Genomic DNA, 17,825 nt, shown 5'->3' with positions numbered 1-17,825 from the left:
CTTAACCTGCTAACTGCTGCTTAACTTAAGTATATTTATATTAATCTAGCAACTTATAACGTTATTAAGGAGCTTAATAAGAAAGTTAATAACGTCGTCTAGATAATAACGGTATATAAAGAGCGTATTAAGACGCTAGAGACAGCACTCTAGGGTGCCCTTAAGACTATTAACAAGCTTTCTATAAACCTTAATACAGCTAACGCAAACTACATACATCTAGGTAACAATATTACAAACAAGCTTATCCCTAAGGTTAATAAGAACACTATAGAAATTAATAAAGTCTCTACGTATATTAATAACATATAAGAGGCTGTATGTAAAGGGTTTAAGAAGCATAAGGCTACTATAACTAGTATTAAAACTACTATATTAGCACTTAGTAAGAAAGTCAGCCTAGCGGCTGTACTTAATAAGTTTAAAAAGGGCTTATTTACTAACCTTATTACGAAAGTCGACGATATTATAAGGAAGGTTGGTACCAGCTAGGCGAAACGCCTGGTAGAACTAGTAGAGGAAGAGGAAGTCTATAAACTGGCGCCTAAAAGGACTTAACTATTATTTGTATAAGGATTAAGAGAATATATAAGACTTATAAGATATTTTATATTTATATATAAAGGATATAGGGATTAGTTGGAGTAATTAGGATGATTACCTCTTAAAGGAGGGGTACTTGTTAACGTCTTTTCGTCTAAGTCAACCAGGCTTAGTATAAGATACGTAATAGAACACGTAACTGCAGTGTATATAGATAGATACACGCTAGAACCTATAGGGGGGGGTTCAACCTTAAAGATATCACTTTGCTTATACCTAGCTTTCACTTTGCTGCTTGTGTTGTTTGGTCCTTTCTGCTCTATTTGCCTGATTTACGTTGACCCTCTATTCGCGACATCTCACGATCCCTCCGGGATCGATCCCGTTCCCACAACAGTCTTACCCCTTCTGGCAGATCCGGAACGGCTGCCAGAAAGACTGTGACAGTTGGACTAGGCGTGCAAAAAGGGGTGGAAAAGGGGGGGAAAAGTTGTGTTCAAGGAGGTTGCTATGAATTGTCACAATGCTGACCTCTGTGATATGACCATGTTGTCTGAACGCCCTGCTCAAACAGTGAGAATAGAATAGAACGAATGTTTTACGATGTTTGCATTTATTGCGTCTCATCAAGATACTTAGGCTCGAAACCTTGGAACATGCGAAACCGAATAAGAGCGAGTACCTCAGACCATCTAAGGAGCCACTTGCTCTTTGGCTTCTGAGAAGACTTTGTGGTCAAGTTGTTGATAAGAAAAATCCAAATGGTAACTAATGAAACCTCCCCAAGTTTTAACTAGTTATGTACTCTTTCAACAGATTGGCCTTCGGCCATAAGCGGGGTTCACGGGACCAGAGTCAAAAGTATATTAGTTTTTAGTGCCGACAAATACCTCCCAGGTCCAAAATACCTGAACACTTACTTGATTCCATGCAAATCCACAGTCATGAACCTGTTAATCGTTGTAATTTGTTCAGGAACTCGACTAGAGAGGATAGCCCCGACAAAATGTGAGACACACCATACTAACCCCTGGCTTAATGACCTAGCATGGCTGGGCGATGTAAGACAACAGAGACATCAAAAGATTAATGGCTTGTATTCACAACATTCAGGGGAAATGTAACCTCTCAAGATCCAGGCCGCAGTAAGCAAGATGCGGACCGTTGCAGGCCCGTTCCGTTGGTCCGAGGCCGTGCCCGATGCTAAGCAGGGGGGCTATTTTCAACAGAAGAATTAAAGTGACGACGGCCGGGTGGCAAAAGAAAAAGCTTAAACAGCCGTCATAAAGAAGCAGATCCTAACCCTTGATGCATGCCCGTATTCGCAACCTCACCATCCCAGTGATGAGCGAGTTCACGACGTAGCCAGGCCTGCTGAGCCACACATGGCGAAACACAAGCGGCCGCCATGACCTTCAGGTCGATCTTTTATCGAGTTTTCCCGTCTCCAGCCACATCAGCCCTATTGTTACTCATCTGACATGTCGAATATGCACAAGTCATTGGTTTTACTGGAGACACCCCCGGGAGATTGTGTTTGGAGAATCCCGGGAGTAAGCCGGCAGAGCCAAACGGGAGGGCGCCACAATGACGCAGAAATGCTACGAACAACGCGTAGCGAATAGAAAAAGAGCGGGACATAGGTCCGAACGGCGAAAAACGCAAACGCACGCAACGCAGCACGCTGCGCCGGCCGCCAGGTTCTTTATCGAATAACCAGGCAAGCTAGGGGTGACTCATGTGCGCTGGGGTCCAGGTCCGTTCCCACCATATTTTCGACCCGTTCGGGAATTGCTTTACTCTCCAAGGGTTGGTTTCCTGTTCCTTAGCTGATGATGGGCTTTAGCTAGACCCAGCGCCGGCAGCTCCTCTTGGGTGGTCTGGTGATTGTTGACCCCAGTCGGAACTACCGGACGTTGCTCCGTCAGTCCCGAGGACGTCACGAGAGATTAGAAAGCAATCCGGTTTACGGCTCCGTCAGATCTTTCTTCTTTTTTTCTGTTGGACAGGTTGTTTGGCTGAACATGGATGTAACGAAAAAAATACGGTACTTGTATAAAGGAGGAACTTGCCCGTCGCCTGTCTTTTACCTTTCTATTCCTCCAGGATGCACACTGTGATAGCCAGTTTGATTTGTTTTCCCCTCTCTTCGCCCTGTCACTCCTACCCACGGATTTCACCTGCTCAACCCCTGAGTCCCTTTTACACGTCATCAAATCATACCACTGCCCATAATGTCAGCAGCGGCAGCGATTGCGCAACCGCCATCGGCGACAAGGACTGAAGTCAGCGATACCAGCCCGAGGATAAGCGAAACCTCAGATGATGTCTCAACCTTCAAGCCCGCAGCCCAGGCATCATGGAAGAAGAAACATGGCCATAGTAGCAACAACACCAGCATCAACCCCACGGCGTCGCCCAAGCGATCTAAGACGTTCTGGAAGTCTTTTAAGTACCTTCTCGACCTAACGCCTAAACAGGTCGATGACTTCATGGCCTCGTACGTCATCTACAGCCTTGACTGGGCTGACGAGGAGCAAATGGTCAAGACTCTCGGCCCTGACTACAGACAAAAAGTCGGAGACTGCTTGCAGTCGTACTATGGCGTCTTAAATCATCTCTGCGCGCTGGGCGACGTGGAGAAGATGTACATCCCGCCTCTGATGGACAAGAAGGCATCCGTACTCGGCAACCAGATGTTGTACGAGGAGTCAATCGCGCGGGACATTGACCTGAAGCCCGGCGATAGAGTTCTGGACCTCGGCTGTGGACGAGGAAGAGTCGCGGCGCACATGGCTGCCGTCACGGGCGCGCAGGTTACTGGTTTGAACATCGACCCGAACCAAGTTGCCCAAGCGAAAGAGTTCAATGAGCAGATGGGTCTGCAAAACAGCTTTACGATCCAGGATATGAACGAGCTGCCTCTTCCGTTCGAGGACAACTCCTTTGACGCCTTCTACCAGATCCAAGCCCTCAGCCTGTGCAAGGATCTGCCGGCGCTATTCAGCGAGCTCCGCAGAGTGCTCAAGCCTGGCGCCAAGGTTTCGCTGCTGGATTGGGTTAGTCTGCCGGCATACGATGCAGGCAACCCCGAGCATGCGGAGCTGATGCGGAGGACGAAGCCCCTCATCGGAGCTGTGGGGACGCCGACGCCTGAGACCTTTGAGAAGGCCCTGACCGAGGCGGGCTTCACCGTGCAGAAGTCGGATAATGCAAGCATCGGCGGGCTACAGGCGCCTTTGATAGACAAGGCTGACGTCTATTTCCGAAGTCTGAGGCAGGTCATTCTGGGGCTTGTCAAGGTCCGGTTGTTGCCGCCTCACTTCAAGACCCTCATCAACAGGCTATGCCTAGACGGCCAGGCATTTGTCAAGATGGATACCATGAGGCTGGTCACCACCAGCTACCGCGTAATTGCGCAAAAAAACTAGTTTTATTCACCACTGATTCGTAGGTATGCTCTTGGCAGGCGCTGTGCGCAGGAAATTTTACCAAGATGACTTCACAAAGCTATGCCGTTGTACGCCTACGACACTAAGGTTGGCGTTTGTTTGGATTGGATATTTTTGGATACCTTGTTGCAAAAATTTGTTTCTTCATGATATTGGAGTCATTTTCATCAAATACTACAGATAGACAGTGCAGCGTTGATCATAATCCATAATTTTCAGAACTGCCCTCAAGTCATTGGTCGTCTCCTATTTCAGTATTCCCAAGTAAGGTTCGCCTCTTTCCATAAAATAACTCAAATAGAAACGTCAAACAATGTAATAATCCAAGGGCGCCATGTGATAGTTTTTGTGAGGGCAGTCCGTACCTACCTTGAATTTCTTTTTGTGTCAAGTTACGATCAAAATGAAGAGTGCACCTGTACACATAAAATAAAGTCGTGACTGAAAATAGAACGACACGGAGACATTTAAGCGCATTTTAAGTCAATGTGCTTGTGAGCTAAGACGTAAACGCGTGCAAACTGAAACACTTTTAGTAAGTTTGTTTCCTCACGATGGAAGTCTACCAGGATTCCAATACTCGAGTAGATAAATTCTGTCAAAGAGCGTGATAGTATTAAAGGGGCACGTTGAGTTAGTTATCTTATACAGTTGGAGATAAGGTGAGTGGAACTGAGTCGCTACCTAAGAACATAACAACGTTGGTTGATATGAATGGGCAGGGTTCCTAACATCTAGTCATCATTGCTATTGTGGTATGAGTTCTAATGATTTCCGCCGCCGTCCCTTCTTCTCCATGTTCACAATATGAGGACCCTTCAACTCTCATAAAATGGCTCCTAAGGACCGGATGCAGACACATTTCATCGACGGACTTGGTGGACTACTCCACAACGATAACATCAATGACACCCTCGTATAATGACCATTTATAGTGAGCCTCAAGATCACCTTTTGCCGTTCCATTACCTTTAGGACACCAAGTCTTAGCTATGTTGTGTAATTGATAGAAGGGATTGGTATTGGAAGAAACAGCAGGATCTTCGACCATTTGTAATACTCTCACCGAGCCGATCTACGTCTCTTATTTAGTTACCCATATTGCCAGTCTCAAGGAAAATGTTTAACTTTAAAACACCTATTGCACGCGAGGGTCTTTTATATCGACGGATTCAAAAGTAAGATAACAACCACTGAAATTCTATAATGCGCTGATACCATGAAACGAAAACAATGCTGTTGAGGTATTATATGAATGTACAGATATATGCAAATTTTGAGATCCCCCTGCCTCCAGAGGCGGTGCAGTCAGTACCCATGCGACATGCCATGCTTTTTATCCTACTTATTACGACTTGAACCCAAAAATCAAAGACACCTCAACGACTCTCTCACTGCAACATCTGCTGCATGGCGTTGATTCTGTAGCTCTCTCTTCTCTCCATCAGCTCCTGGTGCGTTCCGCTGTCGGCGATCTGACCACCCTCGACCAAGAGAATCACATTGGCCTTGTGCACGGTGTGCAGACGATGGGTAATCGCCAACACGGTCGTACCACGGGACGCGCGCTCGAGACCCTCTTGAAGGGCCGCTTCACTGGCAGCGTCCAGGGCACTTGTGCTCTCATCGAGAAGCAGCAGACGCGGCTTGCGGACGAGCGCACGAGCAATAGCAAGGCGCTGTCTCTGACCACCCGAAAGACGGGACGCAGAGGGGCCGCACTCAGTGTCATAGCCTTCGGGAAGAGCCATGATGACATCGTGGATGTTGGCGAGCTTGCAGGCCTCTTCAATCTCGACCTGGGTGGCCTCGGTGTCTGGCGCAGAACCAAGGCCGACGTTGAAGCGAACGCTGCCGTCGAAGAGGGTCGGGTCCTGGGGGACAATGGCCACGGTGTCTCTGAAGGAGGTGGGGAGGTTGGCGATATCGTGGCCGTCGATGAGGATGCTTCCGGCAGAGGGGAAGTATAGACGCTGAACGAGGTTCATAATGGTAGACTTTCCAGCACCAGAGGGACCGACCAGGCCGCAGAACTGACCGGGCTGCAGAGTGAACGAGACGTCGTCGAGAATGTTAACGTCTGGGCGACTGGGGTAAGAGAAGGAGACGTTCTTGAAGGTGACCTTGACACCTCCGGCGTTGGGCCTCTTGGCCTTGATCTCTCCAGTGGCCTCAATGTCCTCTTCCGTCTTGGAGTCGCCGGTGATCTGCTTCGGCTGGGTGCCGGTCTTGCTGAGATCGTCATTCTTGCCAATGTTGATAACAGACATGATGCGCGACAAGGCAGTGCGGGCGCGCGAAAACTCGGGAGCGAGGGAGAACATGGTACCCCACAGCTGGGCGCTGATGAGCATGGCGACCAAGACGATCAAAAACTGGGTCTGAGTGTATTCGCCCTTCATGATGAGTTGCGAGCCCCACCAGTAGGCCAGAGCGTTGACGAAAGTGCCGGTGACGTTGGAGATGGCCAGCCAGATGTTGGTTGAAGCGGAAGCGCTGATCATCTGCTTCTGGGGGGGAATAAGAAGACGGGAGTAGTTGTCCATGACCTGGCTCTCAAGGGAGAGGGCGGCGACGGTCTTGATCGACTGGACAGCCTCGGTAGCAACAGATGTAGCGGTGGAGAATGCCGCAGAGTGGCGCTCCTCGTAACGTGCCAGCATGCGTAGCTGCATGAAACCAGAGCCGAGAAGGATGGGGATAGTAACCAAGCAGACGATGGCGATCTTCCAGGCGATGATGTGAGACAGAATAACAGCGACGAAAACGTTCACGCAAATGGCGAAGACAGTACCAATGGTAGAGCCACTGAAGCCACCGATGGCAGCGCTGTCCTTGGTGATGATGGTGAGCAGACCGGATGCGGTACGGCCGTCAGACTGATGCCACTGGACATCTTGGTCAAGTAGGGAGCGGAAAGACAGGACTCGCACAGAGTAGAGGAGCTTCTCGGCCACAACTCCAAAGCCTGACCAGGCGAAGAAATTGGCGAACAACTCGATGCATGCGAGGCCGAACAGAAGACCGGAGAAGAATCGGCCCATAGACAGAACACGCTCGACAGTGCTGGCGCATGGGTTGAGAGCACCAACTGTGAAACCGAAGATGAGACCAGAACCAGAGAAAGTGGCTCCGACAAGGGTGGCAGCAATCATTGCAACAACCAACCAGGCAAGGGAGGGTCTGATGAGACGAGCAAGACCCTTCAGGACAGTGCTGTAGGGCTTTGACTCGTCCAGACCACTGACCTCGGGCTCCTTCTTCTCCTCGTTGGACTTTGCCTGCTTCAGGCTCTTGGTTGCAACGTGCTCATTAGTATCGTCTTCCTTTTCGTTGATGGTGTGGTCCTCCTTCAAGGTCGAGGCGTCAAGGGAGTCGCCAGAAGCAGAGCCAGCGTCAGGTGCACGCTCTGTGGTACCAAGAGTTTGCAGTCTGGCCATGCGGGCAAAGGCACCATCCTCGCGTGCCATAAGTTCCGTGTACGAACCTTGCTCGACGACCTGGCCAGCTTCCATAACGACAATGTTGTCTGCGTTGCGAATCGTGGAGAGGCGGTGGGCGATGGAGACGATGGTGCGGTTCTCGGTTGCGGCCTTCTCAACGGCACGCTGAATGCGCTTCTCACTGGCAGAGTCAAGAGCGGAGGTTGCCTCATCAAGCACCAAAATCTTGGGATCCCGGATCAAGGCTCGTGCAAGGGCAATACGCTGACGTTGGCCACCGCTGACAAGAGTACCACTGGGACCGGCCGAAGTGCCATAGCCGTCGTCGAGGCGGTTGATGAAGGTTGAGGCATCGGCTTGATCAGCCGCGTGGCGGACGAGGTCGACAATTTCCTGGATCTCGGGTCCATAGTTGTTCACAGAGGACAGAGCGTCCTTACCCTTGGATGCAAGCTCGGCCAGCTGACCTCCGCTGAGGAAGGGCTTCAGACGCTCATGCTCTGGCTTGGGGGAGTTGATGAGACCAAGAGCGATGTTCTCCAGGATGGAGCGGTCGAGAAGAGAGGGCTCCTGCTGCACGAAGCTGATGAAGCTGCGAAGGCTGCGGACGTTGAGCTCGCGGATGTCGTGGCCGTCAAGAAGAATTTCTCCCTGATTCGGGTCTTGAAGACGAGCAAGAAGCGCAGCGATGGTAGACTTGCCACTGCCAGAAAGACCAACGACAGCAGTGTACTTGCCAGCGGGGAACTCGACATTCACGTTGCGGAGAACGGGTTGGCCGGGTCGGGCTGGGTACTCGAAGGTGACGTTGCGGAGCACAATGCCCTTGGGATCATCCAGGGGTAAAACCTTGCCTTCCTCGGAGGTACCGTCAATTTCCGAGGGGGCTTCGATGTCCTCCCACAGACGCTGGTAAGCGGCCGAGGCACCTCCGAGAAGGGGGAGAATAGGGGCAATAGAGCCGAGCATGATGCAGGCTGAAACGCAAATGAGTGGTTAGCTACTGTTCGCGCCACCAAAGGCATAACGGCCTCGAGAATAGTCGGATTGGAACTTACCATCAACGAGGAGGTAGACAACCGCGTAGATCTCTCCAATAGTGGCACCATCGCCACGGCCAGCCATCGAATCCGCGATTTTGATACTACCCTGCCAGAAAGCAAGAGCGTTTCCGGCGTAAGCAATGAAGTAAAGAAGACCAGCCTGCACCGCAGCGGCGGCAGCCTTCTTCATACCGGCCTTGCGGGCAACGATCATGTGGTCGGCAAACTTGGCCTCCAAACGGGGGCCAGCGCCGAAAGCCTGCACGACAGAGATGTGGGAAAGCGCCTCGGACGCAATGGAAGAGGCCTTTGCAACCGCCTCGGTCATGCGGCCGGCGTGCCTGGTGATGTAGCCACCACCGACAAAAGAGGAGATCATGAAAGCCGGAAGCATCGAGACGAGCATACCCGCAAGCTTGGGCTGCTTCATGAAGGCGATGATGAAGACGGTGACGAAGAAGCTGAGACTGGCGAGGACGACACCAACCTTCTCGGACGTGCCGGACTGGATCGCCGTGATGTCGCCGTGAAGCCGACTAGAGACCTCGCCGGCAGCAGCGCGCTTGTCGAAGTAGGAGGGCGGCTGGCGCAGAAGAGCGGAAACGTACTTGGTACGCATACGCTGGGCGAGTCTTTGGCTGATAATGCTCCACGAAAGGATGTAGCTGTAGATGAGCACAAGGGCGATGGCGCCAACGTAAGTCGTTTGGATGACCTTCTGGTTAATAGCGGACTCGTATGCGAAGGCGTCGACGTTGTCTTCGGCAGCACAGGTTGCAGCGTTCATGTTGTCAACTAGTTCACCGAAGATGATACCCATGAGCGGGAACGGCACGCCTGCAGCGATGGCAGTGATCGTGCCGAAGATGATGAGAATGTAATCGAGCCATGTCGGATCGGCGGCGAAGAGCAGTTGGAAGTAAATCAGGAATTGTTTGCGGAACTGTGAAAGATGTCAGCATTCACCAGGGTGGTAATTGAGACGCGATGTTCTGCGTTATTCTGCGTTGTGTTGCGGGATTCCGTCGTGATGCGTCCCGATTAGATTCTTGGTGTTTCGAGGGATGCGGGACGGCCCGGCACAGCTAGAAAGTGCGTGCAGCACAGCACAGCGACTGGGAAGGACTAACCGGCATGGCCTTGTGCTCCTCCTTCACCTCCTCCTCGACGTCCTTCTTGGGCTGCTCCTCAGCCGGGGGAGCTACCTGCTCAGGCTCCTGCTTCTCAACTACCGCCATCTTGCCTTAGATTGTCACTGATTATCAGATCAGATCGGTCCCAAGATAAGGGGCCTGTGTGATGGGCGCCCTTACTCAGATCCTTCGCTGGGTCCCGTCGAACGATTCCAGCAAAGAGATGTGACGGCTGTACTGGGGGGGCAAAGGGAGGTTGGGGGTGGTAAGTTCGAAAGCAGCTTCGAGGATGAAAAGACAAGACAAGCAAGTTGAGCCGGATCTCTTTTCCCTCGCTGACTCTGCGTCCCCCTCGCGTAAAAAAAATTCAACCGGCTGCGTGTCAAGACACAAGGGCACATGCGGCGAGCGAGGTGGTGGCCGATTCCGGGGCTTGGCCTGCGCGGGTTTACGACCAGAAAGAGCAGCGTACAGATCGGCTCGGTGACGATCAGGGTGTTTTTTTCGGACAGAGGAAGAATTTGCAATGGAACAATGGAGCAATGGAGCCCTCCATGGGCCGGACAAGGGGTGATGTGGCCAGTCATGTCGAGGCATGTGGTGAAGGGTGTGATCAGATAAGATGATCTGATTGATTAGATATGACGCTAGCAATGTCGCTAGTCAGGTTAATTTGCACCCGGGTGGGTTGTGTTGCGTCGGCCCAAGTTTCGTTCGTGGCTCCTGTGCTCCTGTTTCTCTGTCTGGACTAGTTCCTGAGGCACTGAGGCAAAAAGTTCTCAGTCAAAGGGAACGATAGCCAAGATAGCGTTAGACGTTGCAGAATTAAAGTAGGCGGGGTTAAAGTTACGTACTCGGTGCGGTGACACCTGTTTGCCATTACATGCTGTGCCTCGTACGGATACGTACGACAAACAGGAACCGCCCTGGCCCCTCCCCTCCTTGCCAATTTTGGGGTTTCCAAAAATCGGATGACAGGGGGTTGGTGAGAGCCAAGAAGCCACACTCGGCCGGACAGAAGCTTGTGCTGCATTGCCGCTCTCACCTCAGCTGCCAGAATGGATACAATCCCAAGGCAATTTGGCAACAATTCCGATGGTTTGTCTACTTACCTTCCTGGCTTGCTACATAGTACCGGTACATCAAACTTGCATGGACGCCTTACGGCGTCCTCGCTTCACCCCCACACTGAAGCTGGGTCGGGCGCATACATCTATAGTGTACTCCGTACAGAGTCTACACTAGTGTAGAGTGGCGCACGAAGCATACTTGTGGATATGCGAAGCCTAAAAGGCAGTCGTCCCTACCAGAGAAGCTGAATAATTGCTCATCACCCACCTCGGTTCGAAGCCGAATGGCGAGGACTAAGCATAAACCTGCCAACCCGAAACCGACAGCAGCCATTTGTGGACCTTGTAGCTCATAGGTCTGTCCAAGGCATTGCATCCCAGTCGCAGGGTTTGGATGAAGCTGAACCAACCTTTTTTAGACCTCATCGCCCACTTGGAGGCCGGAGCCACCCGTGAGGCCTAAATTGTACCCCGGTATAATAGCTCCAACGTCTCCATTCGTCGACTTTATTTTGCTATGTGTCAGCGGGGCGTCGGCCACCGACTGGTGCCGACGACTGTTAGTACGCTCGTGTTTTGACGACCGATTCAAATTGCTACTGGCGAACTGGGTACGTCGAGGTCCTACAGAGCCTCAAATCACCAGATGAGCGCATCACCACGGAGTTCCGTTGTTACCTCGGCGGCGTAAGCAAGCATCTGCTCCGCTTTTCAGCCGACGGGAGGCGCTATCATACTATCATGCACCCTGTGGGCACTTTTGTTCTTAGGCAACCATATGCGCTACTCATTCCTCTCACGGAGTAGCCCAGAACGAGCGGGTTAGGCTTTGTATCGGGAATTTCAGCCGAAAGGATGCGCCGTCGTTTGTACCCTGTGGGCACTTTTGACCTTCAGCGAATATTATACTCTCACGGAGTAGCCCAAAAAGAGCAGGATGAGCCTATACAAACAGCGGGACTGCACCACTTCTGCCGACCACTGATGGCCGCCATTCGGTGACCATTCTACGCTGCCAAGACTCCCGGAGAAAGAGATAATCTACACTGGATGATACGAGCGAGAAATGATTGCGTGATTGCATGGCTTTTATCGATCCTACGGCTCTTCTTGCCCCATCGCTGCAGAATATAGGGTTTCGACGGACTTGGCGTCGATCTGACGGCCGATAATGTCCCACGCCCAAAAAGTAATAAAGCCAGCGCTGTGCCGCAGGATCATTCCCTACGCGATCTTGCTTGTTCTCTATAGTTGTTGTGCAGATTTACCGCCACAAAAGGAACCATGTCGGAAAGAAAGCGGATACTCCTGATCACCAATTCGGAGCTTGGCCAGGCCAATGTCTACCTGGCCGTGAGCCAGGAGCTCCTGAAGCAGGACCCTACACTTGACCTGCACATTTGCTCCTTTGCACCTCTCGAAAAGGGCGTCGCCGCCGCCGCTCCCGGTGCCACGTTCCACGAACTCAAGGGGGCGACATGGAAGGAAGCACTCTTCACCCGTCCGGAGCACCGCTTCGAGGAGATTTGCGGCCTGCACCCAACGATGTGGAACGCCGAGGAGGCCGCTCTGATCATGCCACGCATTGCGACTCCGTGGACGTCGGAGGAGTATGTCGACTTGGTCCAACAAACGGAGAAGGTTGTCACAGAAGTCAACGCAGACCTCGTCCTCGCGGATAACCTCTTCACCCCCGCCATCACCGTGTGCTGGAAGCTGAAGCCCAACTGGCATGTGCTGTCGCCCAACACGTACAGAGAATTTATCATGGTCACCCAGCCTCGGTACGAGGCTATGTGGAAGCACCCGCCGTACGTCTCCCAGTCGTCTACTATTTGTCATTCCAACCAGCATCTGGACTAACATGAATTACACTAGCCCCCGATCTACCATTCCTTACCCTGTACCCTTCTACCTCATCCCATCGGCCGTCTATCAACTATACCAATACATCAAAAACGCCCACAACCCTTACGTCATCAACCATGCCAAGTACATCTATGAGAAGATCGGAACAGAATACTCCGACTGGGGTCGTGTAGCCATCTGGCCGCCCGAAGGACTGAAGGTTATTCTCCCAAGTAACTCAGCAGTCGACTTCCCCTTCTCCCATGTGCCGGATCACCTCGTCTCCTGCGGTCCTATTGTCCTTCCCGCGAAGCCGCTGAAGGAGGCCGACCCAGGTCTCGCCGTCTGGGTGGCCAAGCGCCCGACTGTTTACATCAACTTGGGTACTCACGCCACATACGAGGAGGCAGACGCAAGGGAACTGGCTGGTGCTCTTAAGATGTTGCTGGACGCAGCCAAGAAGAACGGCCAGGAACTCCAGGTCTTGTGGAAGCTGAAGAAGCGCGGCGATTACAAGGGCGAAGGATTCTCGGCCGTGTTGGAGGCCATCGGCTCCGAGTGGGAAGAGAACGTTCGCATCACTGACTGGTTGGAGGCGGAACCTATGTCTATCCTGGAGTCTGGCTCGGTTATCTGCTCTGTGAACCACGGAGGTGCGAACTCGTACTTTGAGGCTGTCAGGTATGAAGATCCCGCGTCGATTGACTCTACAACAATAACAGAAGCATGGCAACTAACGCTACAGCAGTGCTGGTATTCCGCAAGTCGTCCTTCCTGTATGGTTCGACACTTACGACTTTGCGACGCGAGTAGAGTACCTGGGCATTGGAAAGCGCGGCAGCACGAACCATGCCCCCAAGTGTGCTGCCAAGGAACTTGGTCCCATCTTGAAGCAGGTTGTGCTGGGCAAGAGCGCCGAGGTTTTCAAGAAGAAGGCACTTGACTTGGCTGAGGTCTGCAAGGCAGAGGGTGGTGGCAGAGTCATTGCTGCGAAGGCCATCCTGAAGGAGTTGAAGTAATAATTGTTTACGAGCACTAGATACCAAAATCTTTATAACTTGTTCCGGTACAGGCCATAGTAGGCTAAAATTACATCGCAACACAAAATGTTTGATTCTGAGTATATAAATACGCAAGTGTGATTAGATTAATAAGATGCCAGCGTTAACCGTGTCGGTTAACCCAGTGGTCCCTCGACATTAGGGGCTATAGTACTCAATTTATCACTCTCGCATGCTGAAATGGCAGTTTCGAATTCAAACCATAGACCTAGCTCTGACTGTTCATCGCTATAGAGGTAAATATGGACCGGACCTATTTCTCAACTGGAGATGCAATGTGATTAGGATCAACAACACATGGAAGCGTGTTGTCAACTAGGCTTTGGGTGGTCCCTAGACTGCCGGTACTAAGGGCTCGTATAGCGGTGGAAACAAAGTACATGGATCAACGTCCCGTATATCCAACCCCTTGTGGCGATCTAGCAGTACCACGCCGGTCTTTGCTTGAATTTGCTCGGCCGAGCTAGGTTTCGTACAGAGACCTTGGTCCGGTTTCGGTCTTCGCATGCCAAGATGCGCCCCTGACACACGCGGCCCTTTCTAGGCTCCTTTCATTTGGGATACACTACATCACAATGCTCGTTCTTGAATTGATCATATACGCGTGGGTCTACAGATCTCTTAAGCCAAGACAAAACGGTGCTCCTGCATATTAGGTGACGTGGCTTCTTTAGTCTCGCAGCGCAACATACAAAGGTAGCAAATTTGGTTACCAAACCTGGTATGCGGCGGGAAGATTGGCAAACCGATGAACGGATCATGCCTTGAAACAAGAATATGACCGGGAGGCGTATGCTGCGCCCTCAAGGAAATAATGAAATCATGCATCTTTGCCATCGCCATAAATAACCTTCTGGTAAATTAGCACAGCCACGGGTGTTCTTCAAGTACCCTTTTTGGCCTCTTTCTTGCCATTCTATTCGGATTTTGCTTCAGTATATTTTCTTGCAATGCAAGATTTCTCTATTGCTTTCAGAGGTCAGTCGCATCGCTTCATCAATTCCAAATGAAGAACCAAGATTGTTGGATTACTCAGCCAGAATACGAGGTCAGCATCAGCCGGCAGCCGGCCGCGGCAACGGCCGCGGCAGCGGAACCCGGAGATCCAACCTCCGAGCTGCCAACAGCGATATCTTCACTACTGCTGCTGCTGCCAACCTACCTACTTTCTTCTTCCACACACAGATATACAACCACCAGAATACAGTACCAGTTTGACTTTTCGTTACCATCGTTGCTTACGCACGATTACCTCCCGTACGGGTAACCTGTGATTCCAACAAAGATCAATACGAGGCTCCGACGTTGATCTGGACATTCAAGCAAACCTTTCAGAATCCTTTTCGTTTTCCTCAAATCTTTCGCAACCATGGTCTTGCTGAGTATCTAGTCTTGCTACAAAGTGTTAAATCCACAAATGGAGGGAATATGAACTCAGTGTGCAATTGTTCACTATTGACTTTCTATCACAACATCGACAGCGGTAGCAGCATCTACGTCGTAGACTAGACAAGAGATTTCGATGACACCACCACTGCAAAAGATTGCCATCTGTAGGTAATGTCAATAGGGTCCTGTTGTTTTCACTAGTAGTTACAGCTAGGTTTTGTTCACGGAGCATTCATGACTCCATTATGTCTTCAGACGTACAGTTTCTGTTAAGCTACAAGAAATAGGGGAGCCACAGTTGCTAGGCGCACCGTCTTTGCTATATAAATTAACCCGGTGAAGGGTACGGGGTACATAGCACCCTGGACAACGGGGGATTTCCCCCCTAGCTACTCACTGAATTAGAGTAAGCGTGTCAAGAAATTGAGAATCCGTCACCAGCCCAACGTTGCCTGGCTCAATTGTTCTCCGGCAGAACATGACAGCTATGCCGACGCAGCGAGTAATTTACGCCTTATCTTCTCTCGCAATGTTCATATCAACGAACTCGGTCAAGCCCTATTGCAGGGGGGTTCAGCATTCCCCCAACAGCATTGAGAGTCTTCGCATCTACTGCCAGACTTCTGATAGTTTTTCCAGAACAGTTAAACTGTGACTGGGCCATTTACTTTCAGGATTACTCTTAAGCAGATATGTATTTCCTAATTGCACAACAGCGTCAACTGGTCAATTCTAGGGCGATCATGTCCAGCGAATTTCTCTCGGAGTCTCATGAGTAGCTGTGGGCTAACCTGACTTACGTGTTGGGTATTATTAGGAGAGTCTGACTTAAATGATTGTCTTTTTTGCCTCATCTTTCGCTGAATCACTCCAACTGTTGTTATATTTCTTGGATATGGTATTGAATGGTGTGTAAATACTGCTGCTGTAGGGTGCTTTGGACTGGCTATGTGCTCCTGGGTTACTTCATTACCTTGTATCGGAACATTTAATTCACAAAATATAGGATTATATTTCATGTAAGTATTCTTCTGGCCTGGATTGTCATCATGGAGGCAAATACCCCCGCTGCCAACTCACTCTGCCGAGCAAAGCCATCGGGACTCGGACACCAAGCCGGGGCATCTGTGTAAACAGCGACAAGCAATGCTAAGTGAACGAGGTAGAATTAGGGACCATCAGAATTATGTATGGTCTGATACTTCTCATTGTGACTTTCGTTCCGATATCCTCCGCATCGGGCAGCCACGACGGCACGAGTGAGGTCGAGTTGAGGCTTTGAGTCTTTCGACCAGTACATTATATGCCCCCATTGCTATTAGACTACTTTCCATGCCAGTGACTATCCCGGGATCGATCAATTAAGGACGAAAAGTCATAGGAAAATCGGTGCACGACCTAGGCGCAAGTACATTCATTTCCTGATAGCACGGCTCCCGGCCCTCTATAATCTGACGTTATTCTCCCACTTGGTAATATAAATAAACATAATCGGCTGGAAAGGGATGACTGAATGGGCTGCAGTCACACAAGACGCGTTTGGTCAAATTTGTGGTGCAAACCCAACCTGCAGTTCTATCAATGTGGCACAGCAGTCACACGAGACCAAATGAGACGATTGATAGGCTGCACACAAAAGAGGTACAAGAAAATGGTGATTTCAGGCTGTATCCAAATGCATCATGTACTTGGCGGAATTTCCAAGGAGAAATACATTGCCTGTTCTCGATGACATCACAAGGTATCAACCAAACAGGTGCTAAAGCTATCTGGACGAATTCGGAGCATCTTGTGTCACCACGGAGTTTTCGACTCATTGGCTCAGCCTTGAGCTTGCTGCTTCTTTCGTATTTCTCATTTTAGTATGCTACTAGTATGTGAACGCAACCTGTCTGTTCATACGAGTACAATTGAATGACTACACTGGGATGCTCATCTAGTCATCATACGGACGTTCGTACAACTACAAACATCCTCCGCCCGGTTTGTTCCCATGAGGCACAGCTAGCCCTAAATGTCAGCATGCATGTCTTTGAACAAACTCTTGTACCCATGCGCAGGAACGGCGGAATATCCAGGGGTATCCAAGCATGACCCCACCAGAGCCCATGTCAATTGCTGGCCCCAGAATGAGGCCAAATCTAGCGGTCTGGCCGATCTAACCGATGCCATCCGTATTCCTCCGTGGTGAGAAATCAGCCCTGTGCATAAATGAAAAACACGGAATGCTCAGCATCTTGGCTTCGTTATTATGTTCATTGCTATAGGGCAATGGTTCGGGCAGTGGCTCGTCATTGATTGCCCCCAAGATCTTCTCGTGGCGAAAATGCCTACTTCTCTGGCGGTTCGTGTCGTGCCCGACGCCCGGCCACTGTGGCAGGTATTACCAAGTTGCTAATGAAGTGGGCATGGCATCTGACAAAAAAATTCCAGGGGGGCCCAAATGAGGCCCAACACCCTATCAGTTGACCAAGATTAGCAAACAGATGAAGCGCTAGACGCCAAGTCGTAGGCAGCCGTACGGCACAGCACAATGCCTAGCTGGGATGAACATTGTTGGGTGTGATTGACTTAACCTGGAAAGGCAACTGACCGATCAACTTCACCCCAGGGCAAGGCTTTCTCATTTCGTTACGGAGTCATCCGGTAGGGACTTCTGTTCGTCAGTGTAGGCAACAGTCCATTTGCAGATCGAGTCCAGCCCAAGTATCCATATAAAAACTACTGCCACCGCAGAAGCCATCGCAGTCGACCCTGACCATCGCATCATTATTACAAGCTGAACATCTTTGGAAAAAAAAAACTTCAAATCACCAGGCCTTCGTTTACCATTCATTCCAGCC

At 50.6% G+C, this 17,825-nt stretch overlaps 3 protein-coding genes across 3 annotated transcripts; 2 read left to right on the top strand and 1 right to left on the bottom strand.

The window, feature by feature from the left end:
• Positions 1-2,777: 2,777 nt before the first annotated feature.
• EsH8_VI_000148 (class I SAM-dependent methyltransferase) lies at positions 2,778-3,974 on the top strand (the record flags this gene model as incomplete). Its single annotated transcript, XM_083271401.1, has 1 exon — positions 2,778-3,974. One exon carries the CDS (start codon positions 2,778-2,780, stop codon positions 3,972-3,974), a length of 1,197 nt encoding a protein of 398 aa, XP_083126575.1.
• A 1,412-nt stretch (positions 3,975-5,386) lies between these two features.
• On the bottom strand, positions 5,387-9,719 carry EsH8_VI_000147 (P-loop containing nucleoside triphosphate hydrolase protein; the record flags this gene model as incomplete). Its single annotated transcript, XM_083271400.1, has 3 exons — positions 5,387-8,415; positions 8,497-9,424; positions 9,612-9,719. The coding sequence occupies 3 exons, from the start codon at positions 9,717-9,719 to the stop codon at positions 5,387-5,389; spliced, it is 4,065 nt and encodes a 1,354-aa protein (XP_083126574.1).
• A 2,249-nt stretch (positions 9,720-11,968) lies between these two features.
• Positions 11,969-13,551, top strand: EsH8_VI_000146 (uncharacterized protein; the record flags this gene model as incomplete). Its single annotated transcript, XM_083271399.1, has 3 exons — positions 11,969-12,495; positions 12,563-13,213; positions 13,281-13,551. 3 exons carry the CDS (start codon positions 11,969-11,971, stop codon positions 13,549-13,551), a joined length of 1,449 nt encoding a protein of 482 aa, XP_083126573.1.
• Positions 13,552-17,825: the final 4,274 nt, after the last annotated feature.

This window comes from Colletotrichum jinshuiense, chromosome 6 (genome assembly GCF_051148585.1).
Source record: "Colletotrichum jinshuiense chromosome 6, complete sequence".
In the NCBI taxonomy this organism is placed as follows: domain Eukaryota; kingdom Fungi; phylum Ascomycota; class Sordariomycetes; order Glomerellales; family Glomerellaceae; genus Colletotrichum; species Colletotrichum jinshuiense.
Note: the sequence above shows the minus strand (reverse complement) of the source record. Positions and strands in the feature narration are given on the sequence as shown.